General features: G+C 41.5%; 1 protein-coding gene across 1 annotated transcript; it reads right to left on the reverse strand.

Moving 5' to 3' along the window:
- Positions 1-4276: 4276 nt before the first annotated feature.
- On the reverse strand, positions 4277-14122 carry gas1a (growth arrest-specific 1a). Its single transcript, XM_014143588.3, has one exon. It carries the CDS (start codon positions 13505-13507, stop codon positions 12707-12709), a length of 801 nt encoding a protein of 266 aa, XP_013999063.1. The 5' UTR covers positions 13508-14122; the 3' UTR covers positions 4277-12706.
- Positions 14123-17688: the final 3566 nt, after the last annotated feature.

Here is a 17688-nt window from a genome sequence, read left to right on the forward strand (position 1 = left end):
AGTTGCAAAAAAAAGGCATTGTTTCTCATGCTGGGCATCATTCACAAGTGATCATTTATAATTATAGGCTAATATTGTCACCCATCATAATATTATTGATTTAATCTTGTCTTTACATTTACTAAATGATATATATGTGAAATTAGTTTTGATGTAGAATGGACCATTATCATGCACCTGTATCGAAACAGGGTCAGCCGGGGAAAAATACATGTCATCTATGCACTTAAATAGCGAATGGAGGAAGCTTTTCCCATAATTAATTTTCATGCCAGCCAGGAAGGCTATACTCCTGTTGTAAATAGAAGCCATTTGCTTAATATTAGGATAGTTGAGAAATAAGTATAGTAAGCCTATAGAAAGCTGAAGGGATCCTCCTCTTTTTAGTAGAGGCCATCACTCTGTTTTCTCGCGTAATTGTGTAGCCTATAGAAATGTTGCGCAACATGAGCTCATGGGCTCTCATGAAGTGTTTGATTAGATTTTCCATTACATTTGCACTGATGTCAGAGTGATTAGAGGGACAACAGAGTGCTGAGTACCAGGCAGTTAGCAAGTTTGGCAGGCTACTAATGACCAGCAGCATCAGAGCTTGGAGAAGCCTAATTACCGTGACTAAACAGTAACATGGAATTTGACTGCCTTCATGACTCGTGACCGCCTGTGTGGTGGTAATACGGTCACCACAACAGCCCTATCCATAACCCAAAGGACATCAAGCCAACTTGACACAACTCTGGGAAGCATTGGAGTCAACATGGGCCAGCATCTCTGTGAAACAACTTGTTGAGTCCATGACCAGATGAATTGTGGCTGTTCTGAGGGCAACAGGGGGTGCAACTCAATATTAGAAAGGTTTTCTTAATGTTTTGTACACTCAGTGTATATGTCAATGAATTGGTGACGGTACTAGAACAGTCTGCAGCACCCGGTCTCAACCTACTAGAATCTGAAGTCAAATGTCTACTGTCTGCAGATGATCTGGTGCTTCTGTCACCAACCAAGGAGGGCCTACAGCAGCACCTAGATCTTCTGCACAGATTCTGTCAGACCTGGGCCCTGACAGTAAATCTCAGTAAGACAAAAATAATGGTGTTTCAAAAAAGGTCCAGTTGCCAGGACCAGAAATACAAATTCCATCTAGACACCGTTGCCCTAGAACATACACAAAACTATACATATCTCGCCCTAAACAACAGCGCCACAGGTAACTTCCACAAGGCTGTGAACAGTCTAAGAGGCAAGAGAAGAAGGGCATTCTATGCCATCAAAAGGAACATGCAATTTGAAATCCCAAAAAGGATCTGTCTAAAAATCAGTTATAGAACCCATTACCTTTTATGGTTGTGAGGTCTGCGGTCCTCTCACCAACCAAAAATTCACAAAATAGGACAAAATATCCTCCAAATTAAAACACTGATTGCCACTAATTATCAAAATCCAGAAAATAGCTATTACAAATCTACAACCACCAAAAAATAAGTGATTCTCAAACCTTCCATAACAAAGCCCTTACCTACAGAGAGATTAACCTTGAGAAGAGTCCCCTCAGCCAGCAGGTACCGATCACAAACACAAACAGACCCCACAGAGCCCCAGGACAGCAACACAAACAGACCCCACAGAGCCCCAGGGCAGCAACACAAACAGACCCCACAGAGCCCCAGGGCAGCAACACAAACAGACCCCACAGAGCCCCAGGACAGCAACACAAACAGACCCCACAGAGCCCCAGGACAGCAACACAACCAAATCATGAGAAAACAAAAAAGATAATTACCTGACACATTGGAAAGAATTAACAACAACAACAATGCAAACTAGCATGCTATGGAGGTCAGGGCTTTGTGATGGCCACTCTAATACCTTGTCTTTGTTGTCCTTAAGCCATTTTGTCACAACTTTGGAAGTATGCTTGGGGTCATTGTTCATTTGGAAGACCCATTTGCGACCAAGCTTTAACTTCCTGACTGATGTCTTGAGATGTTGCTTCAATGTATCCACATAATTTTCCTGCCTCATGATGCCATCTATTCTGTGAAGTGCACCAGTCCCTCCTGCAGCAAAGCACCCCCACAACATGATGCTGCAACCTCCGTGCTTCACGGTTGGGATGGTGTTCTTTGGCTTGCAAGCCTCCCCCTTTTTCCGCCAAACATAACGATGGTCATTATGGCCAAACAGTTCTACTTTTGTTTCATCAGACCAGAGGACATTTCTCCAAAAAGTACGATCTCTGTCCCCATGTGCAGTTGCAAACCGTAGTCTGGCTTTTTTATGGCAGTTTTGGAGCAGTGGCTTCTTCCTTGCTAAGCGGCCTTTCAGGTTATGTCGATATAGGACTTGTTTTACTGTGGATATAGATACTTTGTACCTGTTTCCTCCAGTATCTTCACAAGGTCATTTGCTGTTGTTCTGGGATTGATTTGCACTTTTCGAACCAATGTACGTTCATGTCTAGGAGACAGAACACATCTCCTTCCTGAGCGGTATGATGGCTGTGTGGTCCCATGGTGTTTATACTTGTGTACTATTGTTTGTCCAGATGAACGTGGTACCTTCAGGCATTCGGAAATTGCTCCCAAGGATGAACCAGACTTTTGACTGGTACTGTATATATTTACAAAAAACATTTACATGGGGGACTGGAAATGATGCAGACAAATACATTAATAGAAGCTACAATCTATCTGCTATATTAAAGCTGATCTACCCCTAAACATAAAAATAATCAAATAAATATGTTCTCTTGTTTGAGCGATGGGTGTTTAAAATGGCTTCCAGAGAAGGTCAGGTAACTGTTCTCTTTATCACACGCCGTCCGTCTTCAGGCAAATGAAGTCTCTGGCTCCAGATGGAGTGGTACAGGACTCAAACCTGGGTAGACTAGCTAACAGGAACTCTTCAGACCCTAATCTCCCTCTGTCTTCAGCCTCATTAACGCTCAGGTTCCAAAAGGCTGCAGGACTCCAACCTGAGTAGACTAGCAGGATTAAAGTCCTTGTTCTCATTTTGAAGGGCTGTGATCTCAGCAGAGGTCCTGTGATGGAATCAGAGTGGCAGGTCGCTCAGGGGGATGAACAGAATACCAGGACCTGGTAGGGGAAAGGAGGAAAGGTATGACGCGTCAGAGTTCAGGGATTAGTGTAATGTCCATTTTCATTTTCATTTGACCTTAATTTAACCAAATAAATGAGTCATATGAGACTCAATTTCTTTTTCAATCAAGTACTTAACTGAAAGACAACAGAATATAATAAAGATTTTTACTGAATAGTTTGGGGGTAGACCTCATCTCCCAAGAATGCTCCTCAGAGCCATATGCTGGACAGCTGGTATCGAAACCCCCATGCTACGGGAAAGGAGCTCCAATCATGGGCTTTGATAGGTCAAGAATTGTAATGTCTTAAAGGGACAGTGTTATTAATAGGTAAAGTACTGTAGCCATGTATTAAAGAACTTGTTCTCAAGTGGCCTACCTGGTTAAATAAAGGTGACCTGAAACACTAACACAGGCAATCACACAGGCCTTAAACACTAACACACAAACACACAGAACTGAAACACCAAACACACACAAACACGCAGACCTGAAACACACACAAACACACTTATTATTAGGTTTAGGGGGTTATTTCTTATTATTATTTTTGTTATTATATAATCACCTGGTACACGCCGGGGACACGATAAGAGTCACTGGCAGGGAATTCGTAACAAGTCCTCTGAAGTGTGCGTGTGTGTGTGTGTGTGTGTGTGTTGGGGGAGGGTTGATCCATCCTGTTAAGTACTACAGGAAATGACTAGCTATTCCAGTTAATACTCGCGTATCAGCGTCTAGGAAAAGTACCATCTATGCAATCAAATGCATTCCTTTCTATACCGTCCCCCTTAACAGCTACATCAACAGAATGACACTGAACCATCTGGAGAAAGTCAGACATTCAATCAAAAAAGGTACTGGAAAATGTCTGGAAAAACAATTTAAAAAAAAACAATGTTATTACATATTCAGAAAGTTTATCAAAAGTTTTGCAATAGCCTCAAGACTCATAATGCCAATTTAGATGTAATAAAGCACAATAATTTAAGAAAACATACCTAGTCTGTTATCACTGACAATGTCCATTAGCCTACTAGATAAATATACAGCATCAGTGGAAGCTATATGAAGCATATTGGTGTGATGTACAGTGCATTCGGACAGTATTCAGACCCCTTGTCACAGTTGACTTGGACTGGTGTAGAGGCGGAATCAGATGCAGGAGACAGGTGCTGAAGGTGAGTGTCTTTTAATAAATTGACACACACAAAAAAGCCGCGAGGCACAGGGCGCTACATACAGTCTGCCTGGGAAAAACACATTCCCATAAACACGAAAAAAATATATTCACACGGCACAAAAGCAAGGGGCGCAGCCCGGTAAATCTTCTGACGAAAACTGTCAGTAAAAATGTATAAATCACGGCCCACCGTCCTGAGTGGACAATAAACAATCCCGCACAAAACCCCAACTGAAAACACACACTAAATAAGGCCCCACTAATGACAGACACGGAACAGACAGACAAAACCAAGACACAGAAACAACGATCGGTGGCAGCTAATAGACCGGCGACGACGACCGCCGAGCGCCACCCGACCGAGGAGGGGCGCCACTTTCGTTGGATACTGTGACACCCCTTCACTTTTTCCACATTTTGTCACTTTACAATCTTATTCTGAAATGGATTCAACAGGGTTTTTCCCCTCATTTAAACACAATACCCCATAATGACAAAGCGAAAACAGGTTTTTTAGAAATGTTTGCATTTTAAAATAAATATAAAACACTGAAATATCACATTTACAAATTTATAAAAAAAAAAAAACTGAAATATCACATTTACATAAGTATTCAGACCCTTTACTCAGTACTTTGTTGAAGCAACTTTGGCAATGATTACAGCCTTAAGTCTTATTGGGTATGACGCTACAAGCTTGGCACACCTGTATTTGGGGAGTTTCTCCCATTGTTCTCTGCGGATCCTCTCAAGCTCTGTCAGGTTGTATGGGGAGCATCGCTGCACAGCTATTTTCAGGTAACTCCAGAGATGTTCGATTGGGTTCAGGTCTGGGATCTGGCTGGGCCACTCAAGGACATTCAGAGACTTGTCCCGAAGCCACTCCTGCGTTCACTTGGCTGTGTGCTTAGGGTTGTTGTGAACCTTCCATCACCACAGCATGATGCTTCCATCACCATGCTTCACCATAGGGATGGTATTGGCCAGGTGATGAGCTGTGCCTGGTTTTCTCGAGGCGTGACCCTTGGCATTCAGGCCAAAGAGTTCAATCTTGGTTTCATCAGACCAGAGAATCTTGTATCTCATGGTCTGAGAGTCCTTTAGGTGCCATTTGGCAAGCTCCAAGAGGGCTGTCATGTTCATTTTACTGAGGAGTGGCTTCCATCTGTCCACTTTACCATAAATGCCTGATTGGTGGAGTGCTGCAGAGATGATTGTCCTTCTGGAAGGTTCTCCCATCTCCACAGAGGAACTCTGGAGCTCTGTCAGAGTTACAATCGGGTTCTTGGTCACCTCCTTAACCAATTCCCTTCTTCCACGCTTCAAGATTGTTTCGATCATGTGGGACATGTTCTGGATAGCATCGGACAACAACGTTGATGTATACGCTGATTCGGTGAGCGAGTTTATTAGCAAGTGCATCGGTGATGTTGTACCCACAGCGACAATTAAAACCTTCCCCAACCAGAAACCATGGATTGATGGCAGCATTCGAGCAAAACTGAAAGCGCGAACCACTGCTTTTAATCAGGGCAAGGCCATCAGACTGTTAAACAGCCATCACTAACACAGAGGCTGCTGCCAACATACTGACTCAAATCTCTAGCCACTTAATAATAAAAAATTGGATGTAACAAATGTATCACTAGTCACTTTAAACAATGCCACTTTATATAATGTTTACATACCCTACATTACTCATCTCATATGTATATACTGTACTCTATACCATCTACTGCATCTTGCCTATGCCGTTCGGCCATCGCTCATCCATATGTATATATTCTTATTCATTCCTTTACACTTGTGTGTACAAGGTAGTTGTTGTGAAATTGGTAGATTACTTGTTAGATATTACTGCACTGTCGGAACTAGAAGCACAAGCATTTCACTACGCTCGCATTAACATCTGCTAACCATGTGTATGTGACCAATAAAATTTGACCTGATTTGATTTGATTCTCCCCCAATCGCTAAGTTTGGCCGGGTGGCCAGCTCTAGGAAGAGTCTTGGTGATTCTGAACTTCTGCCATTTATGAATGATGGAGACAACTGTGTTCTAGAGAACCTTCAATGCTGCAGAAATGTTTTGCTTCCTTTCCCAAGATCTGTGCCTCGACACAATCATGTCTCGGAGCTCTACGTTTCTGTTTTATTTATTTGTAATAAATTAGCAAAATGTTCTAAAATCCTGTTTTTCCACATTTTGTTACATTACAGCCTTTTTCTAAAATGTATTAAATAAAAAGAAATCCTCATCAATCTACACACAATACCCCACAATGACATCACAATACCCCACAATGACATCACAATACTCACAATGACAAAGCGAAAAGTGAGGAGGTCTGAATACTTTCGGAATTATATTGTAGTGGTAGGCCTACTGTATTAATCAAATACTTGTTATTCATTTACTCTGTAGGGATGTTTTATGAAAAGTACTTTAGTGAGAATTTTTGCAACATCCATTGATACAGTCCACATTATAGACAAGCGCATGCTGGGCCTTTTTACAGTGTTGTAACTTACTGGATAAATGAAGAGAGAAAGAAAAAGAAAGAGAGAGAGAGGGCCAAGGAGTAGTATTCTCTCCAGCCGTGAGAGGAAAGGAGAGGAGAGGAGAGGAGATCCAGCTACAGCAGACCTTTACCACATGCTTCCCCACAGCTTCTGTGTAGAATGAGGCTGAGAGAATTAAGTGTTGGGGTATTGTGGAGCTGTGCTTAACATTACCATGACAATAGTGCCACTCGACTTCTCCTCCATCTAACTTTTCAGACCAAGGGCCCTTGTCCCGTTCTAATAAAACTGTTTGCAGCCATCACTGACGTGACGTTGTGTTTCTATTCTGTTCCCTAGAGCAGAGAGAGAGTAAATAGGCGTAACACTTTCTTTTAAACAGAGCCGAGAGGAGAAATCTATCCTACTCTAGTCAGAGAGATGTTATGAAATCTATCCTACTCTAGTAAGAGAGATGTTATGAAATCTATCCTACTCTAGTCAGAGAGATGTTATGAAATCTATCCTACTCTAGTCAGAGAGATGTTATGAAATCTATCCTACTCTAGTAAGAGAGATGTTATGAAATCTATCCTACTCTAGTAAGAGAGATGTTATGAAATCTATCCTACTCTAGTCAGAGAGATGTTATGAAATCTATCCTACTCTAGTCAGAGAGATGTTATGAAATCTATCCTACTCTAGTCAGAGAGATGTTATGAAATCTATCCTACTCTAGTCAGAGAGATGTTATGAAATCTATCCTACTCTAGTCAGAGAGATGTTATGAAATCTATCCTACTCTAGTCAGAGAGATGTTATGAAATCTATCCTACTCTAGTCAGAGAGATGTTATGAAATCTATCCTACTCTAGTCAGAGAGATGTTATGAAATCAAACAAATAAACAAATAAACAAATAAACGTTGTGTTTTTTTTGGGGGAAAAACATTTAATACAAATGTAAAGCCCTAATTAACTTGACAAATTGTGAAATCCTTAATAAATGATTATAAATCAATGAAAAATGGTGTAGTAATGATAATAATGGTAGTTATAATGTAATAATATGAATATTATTGAACAATAGGCTAGAATAACTTTAGCTAACTTTTGCACCATAATTAGACTCTGCTGGAGTAGAGAAGAGGCCAGTCCTATATGCTTTTGTTATTTTGTGGTCAATGAAAGCCTTTTCTTCCTACTGTATTGTCAGAGGCGAGTCAATGAACTTCCCAGTGACTCTGGTGCTTTGTGTCAACAGGCATCTTTTGTATCCTCAAATTATTTCAATAGAAAAGCAAACAGAATGGAATCTACGAAATTTGATCAATTAGTAATTGAACACCTCCCAAACATGAACTGTATTACTAATATTAAAACATATATTGGCTATAATATTTTTTGGGGAAACCATTTTCAAATGTTGAGCATTTAATCAAATAATAATGTAGGTCTACATATTATGAAGATATATTTGTGTTTATATTCATCTTACACTACAGTCTATATTTTGGGAGGGGTAAGGTGAGGGGTGAGGAGGGGGAGAGTAAAAGGGGTATGTGTTGATTTACCAATGACAGATGTATTTGACAAAAGTCAGTTAATAAACCAAGTGACTGCTTCATTCAACCAGTTAAACTGAGTCACTGCTTCATTCAGCCAGTTAAACTGAGTCACTGCTTCATTCAGCCAGTTAAACTGAGTCTCTGCTTCATTCAGCCAGTTAAACTGAGTAACTGCTTCATTCAGCCAGTTAAACGGAGTCACTGCTTCATTCAGCCAGTTAAACGGAGTCACTGCTTTATTCAGCCAGTTAAACTGAGTCTCCGCTTCATTCAGCCAGTTAAACTGAGTCACTGCTTCATTCAGCCAGTTAAACTGAGTCACTGCTTCATTCAGCCAGTTAAACTGAGTCACTGCTTTATTCAGCCAGTTAAACTGAGTCTCCGCTTCATTCAGCCAGTTAAACTGAGTCACTGCTTCATTCAGCCAGTTAAACTGAGTCACTGCTTCATTCAGACAGTTAAACTGAGTCTCTGCTTCATTCAGCCAGTTAAAGCAGGTCACTGCTTCATTCAGCCAGTAAAACTGAGTCTCTGCTTCATTCAGCCAGTTAAAGCAGGTCACAGCTTCATTCAGCCAGTTAAACTGAGTCTCTGCTTCATTCAGCCAGTTAAACTGAGTCACTGCTTCATTCAGCCAGTTAAACTGAGTGACTGCTTCATTCAGCCAGTTAAACTGAGCCTCTGTTTCATTCAGCCAGTTAAACTGAGTCTCTGCTTCATTCAGCCAGTTAAACTGAGTGACTGCTTCATTCAGCCAGTTAAACTGAGTCACTGCTTCATTCAGCCAGTTAAACTGAGTCACTGCTTCATTCAGCCAGTTAAACTGACTCACTGCTTCATTCAGCCAGTTAAACTGAGTCTCTGCTTCATTCAGCCAGTTAAACTGAGTCACTGCTTCATTCAGCCAGTTAAACTGAGTCTCTGCTTCATTCAGCCAGTTAAACTGAGTCTCTGCTTCATTCAGCCAGTTAAACTAGTCACTGATTCATTCAGCCAGTTAAACTGAGTCACTGCTTCATTCAACCAGTTAAACCAAGTCACTGCTTCATTCAGCCAGTTAATCCAAGTCACTGCTTCATTCACCAGTTAAACCGAGTCTCTGCTTCATTCAGCCAGTTAAACTGAGTCACTGCTTCATTCAGCCAGTTAAACCAAGTCACTGCTTCATTCAAGCAGTGAATTACCGACTTGCAGTATAAAGAAGACCTCTGCAGAAGTCTGACAACACTCCTTTCCCAACTCTGTCAGACTGAAAACAGTCTACATGACCGGTTGTATTAGATGTAGTGCATTGTAAAGGCCTATAGATATTCTATACCAAGATAAATTAACCTTGTGTAGATATGCTGAAGTATGAAGGGGAAAAAAAACTGCAACCAGAGAATTTGAAACTAAAAAACTATTTCCTGAAAGTGTCGTCTGCAAAACTTGAGTCTGTTCCATATCTGGTTAACTTGGCGTGGCCCGCAGCTGGGTTGTTGTTATGGATGGTCGCGCAGCCCAAGGCCTTTGATTGGAGAGAATGATCAGTAGATAAATAAACAGGTCTATCTGGAAGCTCCTTTTGTGTTGCTTTTTGAAAGACACCCAAATGTCAATGTTTATTCCTTCTGGTAAACAGGACTATTTAGAAAGCGAGCGCAGCAGCGCTCCAAGCTCCTCCTGCCGTAATAGTAGACCTATTTTAATGCTACAAGACTCAATCCAGACTGCATGGGCTCTATCCAAGGATCAACAAGGTATTTGTGATTTATATCGAAAGGTCAACGAGATAGAAAATAACTAACAGCCCATAACCCGAACCCTAACCCAAAATAGTGAGTCAATGCAACAACAATATTTTATGACGAAGAGGATCAACGATATTGAAAATAACGAATTAGTGATTGTGAAACTTTCCCCACATTCTACAAAACAGTTTGTCAACAGTCACATTAAGGTGAATGAACAAACAGAACAACAGTAACATGTGACATAATATGGGCCATGTCATGAATGTAGACTACGTCACCGAGCCAGTCAGTCTTACAGTGGAATTAGACTCTTTTTTTCTAAACAGTGAATACATCTTCTTATAACAATTTGAAGGCTTCTCTGTATTGATAGGCTATAATACACTATTCAGGTAGACAGCCCACACAACACAGAATTTACTTCCTTTAAACCTGGAACTTTTTCCTTATGTTTTTGACAGGAATCATATTTATTCAATATTTATTTTGAAAGTTTGGATGTGACATTGACACATCCCACTAGGCTCACACTGGTTGAATAAACATTGTTTCAACGTCATTACATTACATTGAACCAACGTGGAATAGATGTTGAATTGACGTCTGTCCCCAGCGGGATGTAGGATTAATAAATTACTTTTAAACTACATTTATTTACCAATATACAGTATGTACAAGTCCACCATATAGTTTCATTAAATACATAGATATGCCATCAGTCACCCAATATCAATGATATCATGTTAAAATATTAAAATATAGACAGTGAACTGTTTTTTTATAAAAACCTTGCATTGTTAATCTCTGTGTAACAAAATAGAACCACATCTGTTTACATGTAGTATATACATGGACTACAGTAGGGCCTGGTGTTATATGTAGTATATACATGGACTACAGCAGGCCTGGTGTTATATGTAGTATATACATGGACTACAGCAGGCCTGGTGTTACATGTAGTATATACATGGACTACAGCAGGCCTGGTGTTATATGTAGTATATACATGGACTGCAGTAGGCCTGGTGTTACATCTAGTATATACATGGACTGCAGTAGGCCTGGTGTTACATGTAGTATAAACATGGACTGCAGTAGGCCTGGTGTTACATGTAGTATATACATGGACTACAGTAGACCTGGTGTTACATGTAGTATATACATGGACTACAGTAGACCTGGTGTTACATGTAGTATAAACATGGACTACAGTAGGCCTGGTGTTACATCTAGTATATACATGGACTACAGTAGACCTGGTGTTACATGTAGTATATACATGGACTACAGTAGACCTGGAGTTACATGTAGTATATACATGGACTACAGTAGACCTGGTGTTCAGGTGTCCATGTCTCCATTTCTGATGGAGACATAATGTTACTGAATATAATATTTGCATAGAAAATACTAACTTGATTCGATATTTTCAGTACTAACTTGATTCGATATTTTCAGTACAAAAAAAAAGTCATATTTAAAAAAAAAGCAAATTATGGTTATGCAACAAAAAAAATTGCATTTGATGCTCTTTGGAGTAGTAGCTTCTTCCTTCAATAGCATTGGCCAGACAGACTGGCATCTGTTTGGAAAGGCAAATGTTTAAACTTTATCTGAACAACAGTCTGAGTTTGTAAGACCATCAACGTGTTTATCTGTCCAACAGTCTGAGTTTGTAAGGCCATCAACGTGTTTATCTGTCCAACAGTCTGAGTTTGTAAGGCCATCAACGTGTTTATCTGAACAACAGTCTGAGTTTGTAAGGCCGTCAACGTGTTTATCTGAACAACAGTCTGAGTTTGTAAGGCCATCAACGTGTTTATCTGAACAACAGTCTGAGTTTGTAAGGCCGTCAACGTGTTTATCTGAACAACAGTCTGAGTTTGTAAGGCCATCAACGTGTTTATCTGAACAACAGTCTGAGTTTGTAAGGCCATCAACGTGTTTATCTGAACAACAGTCTGAGTTTGTAAGGCCATCAACGTGTTTATCTGAACAACAGTCTGAGTTTGTAAGGCCGTCAACGTGTTTATCTGTCCAACAGTCTGAGTTTGTAAGACCATCAACGTGTTTATCTGTCCAACAGTCTGAGTTTGTAAGGCCATCAACGTGTTTATCTGTCCAACAGTCTGAGTTTGTAAGGCCATCAACGTGTTTATCTGAACAACAGTCTGAGTTTGTAAGGCCGTCAACGTGTTTATCTGAACAACAGTCTGAGTTTGTAAGGCCGTCAACGTGTTTATCTGAACAACAGTCTGAGTTTGTAAGGCCATCAACGTGTTTATCTGAACAACAGTCTGAGTTTGTAAGGCCGTCAACGTGTTTATCTGAACAACAGTCTGAGTTTGTAAGGCCATCAACGTGTTTATCTGTCCAACAGTCTGAGTTTGTAAGGCCGTCAACGTGTTTATCTGAACAACAGTCTGAGTTTGTAAGGCTGTCAACGTGTTTATCTGTCCAACAGTCTGAGTTTGTAAGGCCGTCAACGTGTTTATCTGTCCAACAGTCTGAGTTTGTAAGGCCATCAACGTGTTTATCTGTCCAACAGTCTGAGTTTGTAAGGCCATCAACGTGTTTATCTGAACAACAGTCTGATATATATATTTTACTATGAGGAGAGTTTAAAGGAGAAATGCTAGTAGAATCAGAACAGATAAAGTCACTGCGGTCACAACACCACAGCTTCCCGAAGCAGAACCACCTGATCCGGTGCTCCTCTCCACTAACTCCGGTTCTGACACCGGGAAGTCCCCATCATCTTCCTCGTAGTCTTCTGACCCACTGCCGTCCTCCACCGTCACAGGAGCTTCGAAGCACAGGCTCTTCATGCTAATCTTGACATACTCGCAGATGGTCCTCTCGGTCCCGTCGCACACGCACGAATCCAACAGCTCCGCTTTGGGTATTTTGCGCATGTCTGCAATCACATTCCGACAAGCATTCGTGCAGGTTGCCCCGCTGAAAAGTTTCCCGCAGTAGATTAAATAGTCTCGCATGGCGGAACTGCACTGCTGGTCTCTCTCACACTGCATACGGGCCTCGGTGCAGCCCATATTGCTAGTCCTGGGGAGGCATGGCTCGATGGCCCGCTTGGTGTTCCGGCAGATGGGGTCCGAAGCACAGCTGCAGTCCTCAAGCGCGGGCCCGTTCTTCGTCAGGTTGAGCTGCACCAGAGAGGAGATGCAGTGACTGGGACACCTCTTCCTGTCCCCTCTCAGTACAGCAGCGCACGCCTGCATGTACTGCCCATATGCGTAATGGCACTCAGGCTCCGTCTGACAGTTCATGATGGCCTGCCAGCAGATTAACCTGCGGCTGTGGGAAGACGATGCCACCGATAAGCAGCCCAAAAACAAAAACACACAACCGACAGGCCACACCAACCTGCAGGAGCCGTGTGCCAAAGCCTCAAAACTGGCCATTTTAGTGATGACTGTGACTGAAAGGATAGAATTACACCAGGTTCATCCCTACGTATTTCATACCTTCAAAGACTGCACTAGACATAAAATATCAACATTCCCGGGATCAGACCATTGGTAGTGTGTAAAGAGAAGAGGCTGCTGTACGTATCCCGTTCTGCAGTAGCTTCACTGCTCTGTTTGAAAACTCCGTCAAAGTGGTTGGAAGAAAGTTATCCATAAGTGCCAAATAAAATGAAAACAGAAAAGTTTTTGAACAAGAAAACCACACAACTGTTGGTAACCCACTGGTTTATTCCATTCCAGTACTGGTAGTGGAATCCCTCCGCCGCCTCAGCTCCTGTGCTTTCCTGATCTCGTCTTCCACTATTCTAGCAGCCGCTTCCCGTCCCCTCTCTCCTCTCCGTGGACAGAGCTGAGCGCTCAGTAAGTCCGTCCATAGGTTATAAGGAGCTATTACACGGCAGACAATGTGCATCCACGAGACAGCGCTAATCACCGGTAAGTACGTATGCATAGGAACACAAACCAAATATCAGAGGAAAACAGAAACTCTGATTCTCCCAAAGTGATCTCTCTCTCTCTCTCTCTCTCTCTCTCTCTCTCTATCTTGCTCCGTTTGTCTTTCTCTACCCCCCCTCCCCTGTTGGCCCTCGCTGCCGAACTTCAGCAGCTTTCTTTTCTATTGGCCAGCCAGCCGCCTGTTGTAAATGTCGTCGGGCCATGGGCGGGACTCTAGGGTGGAGCTTTGGGAACACTCCTTCTCAATCCCTCTCTCCAAACGATCAACTGTACAGAGGACAGAGGATCAACGCGTTGACCCAATGAACTCACTTCGTGCACAATTAACAAGTTATTCTACAGTCAAGGATTGGCCGATGCTATAGCATAAGCATAGATCGGATAATTGTAAATAATTGTAAATTTTGCGGTGCAAAGTTTTCTTTGTCAAACAGGAGGGTTGCAGCTGCAGATATGGGGTGCTCTACATAACATAAAACACACACACACACACACACACACACACACACACACACACACACACACACACACACACACACACACACACACACACACACACACACACACACACACACACACACAAAACAAACAAATAAATAGTATACTGGTAATGTGATGGATTAGTTAGATAACAAGGTCAACAGCAGCTGCACTAACACAGCAACACAGCAAAAGCTAAGAAAACAATGCAAAGTAAGACATATATAAAACAAGTTTCACTACAGTGAGCTATGGGGGACTGAGTAAGTATCATGTTTTAACCAAGTTTCACTACGGTGAGCTATGGGGGACTGAGTCAGTATCATGTTTTAACCAAGTTTCACTACAGTGAGCTATGGGGGACTGAGTCAGTATCATGTTTTAACCAAGTTTCACTACGGTGAGCTATGGGGGACTGAGTCAGTATCATGTTTTAACCAAGTTTCACTACGGTGAGCTATGGGGGACTGAGTCAGTATCATGTTTTAACCAAGTTTCACTACGGTGAGCTATGGGGGACTGAGTCAGTATCATGTTTTAACCAAGTTTCACTACGGTGAGCTATGGGGGACTGAGTCAGTATCATGTTTTAACCAAGTTTCACTACGGTGAGCTATGGGGGACTGAGTCAGTATCATGTTTTAACCAAGTTTCACTACGGTGAGCTATGGGGGACTGAGTCAGTATCATGTTTTAACCAAGTTTCACTACGGTGAGCTATGGGGGACTGTGTCAGTATCATGTTTTAACCAAGTTTCACTACAGTGAGCTATGGGGGACTGAGTCAGTATCAATCTTGGAAACTTCATAGTCAAGTAACCTAAATGGGCCTATTGCAACGGATATTGGCCAATGTACTAACACAAGATAATCTCTCCTTAAACCATCAATATGCTTTTAATCGCTCACACAGGTGATCTCAATTGCAACTATCACTGGTCACTGGGATTTATGTCCTTTACTAGACTAATGGGGATTTATATCCTTTACTAGACTAATGGGGATTTATGTCCTTTACTAGACTAATGGGGACGCCTTCTGACGGGGTCCTTTACTAGACTAATGGGGATTTATGTCCTTTACTAGACTAATGGGGATTTATGTCCTTCTGACGGGGTAGCCCGACTAATGGGGATTTATGTCCTTTACTAGACTAATGGGGATTTATGCCCTGCGGGGGCCTATACTAGACTAATGGGGATTTATGTCCTTTACTAGACTAATGGGGATTTATGTCCTTTACTAGACTAATGGGGATTTATGTCCTTTACTAGACTAATGGGGATTTATGTCCTATACTAGACTAATGGGGATTTATGTCCTTTACTAGACTAATGGGGATTTATGTCCTATACTAGACTAATGGGGATTTATATCCTTTACTAGACTAATGGGGATTTATATCCTTTACAAGACTAATGGGGATTTATGTCCTTTACTAGACTAATGGGGATTTATGTCCTTTACTAGACTAATGGGGATTTATGTCCTATACTAGACTAATGGGGATTTATGTCCTTTACTAGACTAATGGGGATTTATGTCCTTTACTAGACTAATGGGGATTTATGTCCTATACTAGACTAATGGGGATTTATGTCCTTTACTAGACTAATGGGGATTTATATCCTTTACTAGACTAATGGGGATTTATATCCTTTACTAGACTAATGGGGATTTATGTCCTTTACTAGACTAATGGGGATTTATGTCCTTTACTAGACTAATGGGGATTTATGTCCTTTACTAGACTAATGGGGATTTATATCCTTTACTAGACTAATGGGGATTTATGTCCTTTACTAGACTAATGGGGATTTATGTCCTTTACTAGACTAATGGGGATTTATGTCCTTTACTAGACTAATGGGGATTTATGTCCTTTACTAGACTAATGGGGATTTAGATTTTGTACTAGACTATCAAGTTAGAATAGCTATCGTATCTATCTATCTTTAGCTTGCATGCCTGCTTGCTTGCAAAATTGGTAGCCTTTTTATTAAAGCAAGCAACAAACTGAATGTACTGAATAAGACTCACATTCCTTTCGGTCTTTTACTCCGATTTTAGCAGAGACGCAGAGAAGCGTATTTAGTTTCTTTAAAAAAGGAACCACCAGTCAGGAGGATACAGACAACTCAAGAGGTATGCCTATATATGTGGAAAATATACAGTACCAGTCAAAGTTTGGACACACCTACTCATTGTTTTTTTGTTGTTTTTTTTTTACTATTTTCTACATTGTAGAGCAATAGTGAAAACATAAAACTTTGAGATAACACATATGGATTCATGTAGTAACCAAAAAAGAGTTAAACAAATCAACATATATTTTAGATTTTAGATTCTTCAAAGTAGACACCATTTGCCTTGATGACAGCTTTGCACACTCTTGATTCCTCATGTGTTACTTCATAGTTTTGATATCTTTGCTATTAATATACATTGTAAAAAATATTAAAAACATAGAAAAACCCTTGAATGAGTAGGTGTGTCCAAACTTTTGACTGGTATTCTATATATTTTTTTTTACTTAGAATTAAGCATAATGATTATGGGTCTATATTGTAGGAAAAAGCTGTTGTTGTCACACCCTGATCTGTTTCACCTGTCTTTGTGATTGTCTCCACCCCCTCCAGGTGTCACCCATCTTCCCCATTATCCCCTGTGTATTTAGACCTGTGTTCTCTGTTTGTCTGTTGCCAGTTCGTCTTGTTTGTTCAAGTCAACCAGCATTTTGTGTTTCAGCTCCTGCTCTCCCCCATCTCTCTTTTCCTCGCCCTCCTGGTTTTGACCCTTGCCTGTCCTGACTCCAAGCCCGCCTTCCTAACCACTCTGCTGGCCCCTGACCCCGAGCCTGCCTGCCGACCTGTACATTTGCCCCCCTCTGGATTACCGACCTTTGCCTTAACCTGACCCTGAGCCTGCCTACCGCCCTGTACTGTTGCCCCACCTCTGGTTTACTGACCCCTGCCTGCCTTGACCTGTCTATTGCCTGCCCCTGTTGGAATATTAAACTATTGTTTGTTCAACACATTCTGCATCTGGGTGTTACCATCATACCTGATAGTACGAACTGGCCATGAATGACCCAGCAGACCCGGGCCAGCTGCGCAATGCCATCTCCTCCCAAGGAGCCTCCATTGGTAAGCACGAGGAATTGCTTCTTGGGCTGATGG

Source organism: Salmo salar, chromosome 15 (genome assembly GCF_965601325.2).
Source record: "Salmo salar chromosome 15, fSalSal1, whole genome shotgun sequence".
Classification (NCBI taxonomy): Eukaryota; Metazoa; Chordata; class Actinopteri; order Salmoniformes; family Salmonidae; genus Salmo; species Salmo salar.

What these genes read in the sequence shown, in the direction of transcription:
- gas1a (XM_014143588.3), bottom strand. Translation starts at nt 13,507, where the DNA reads ATGGCCAGTTTTGAGGCTTTGGCACACGGCTCCTGCAGGTTGGTGTGG.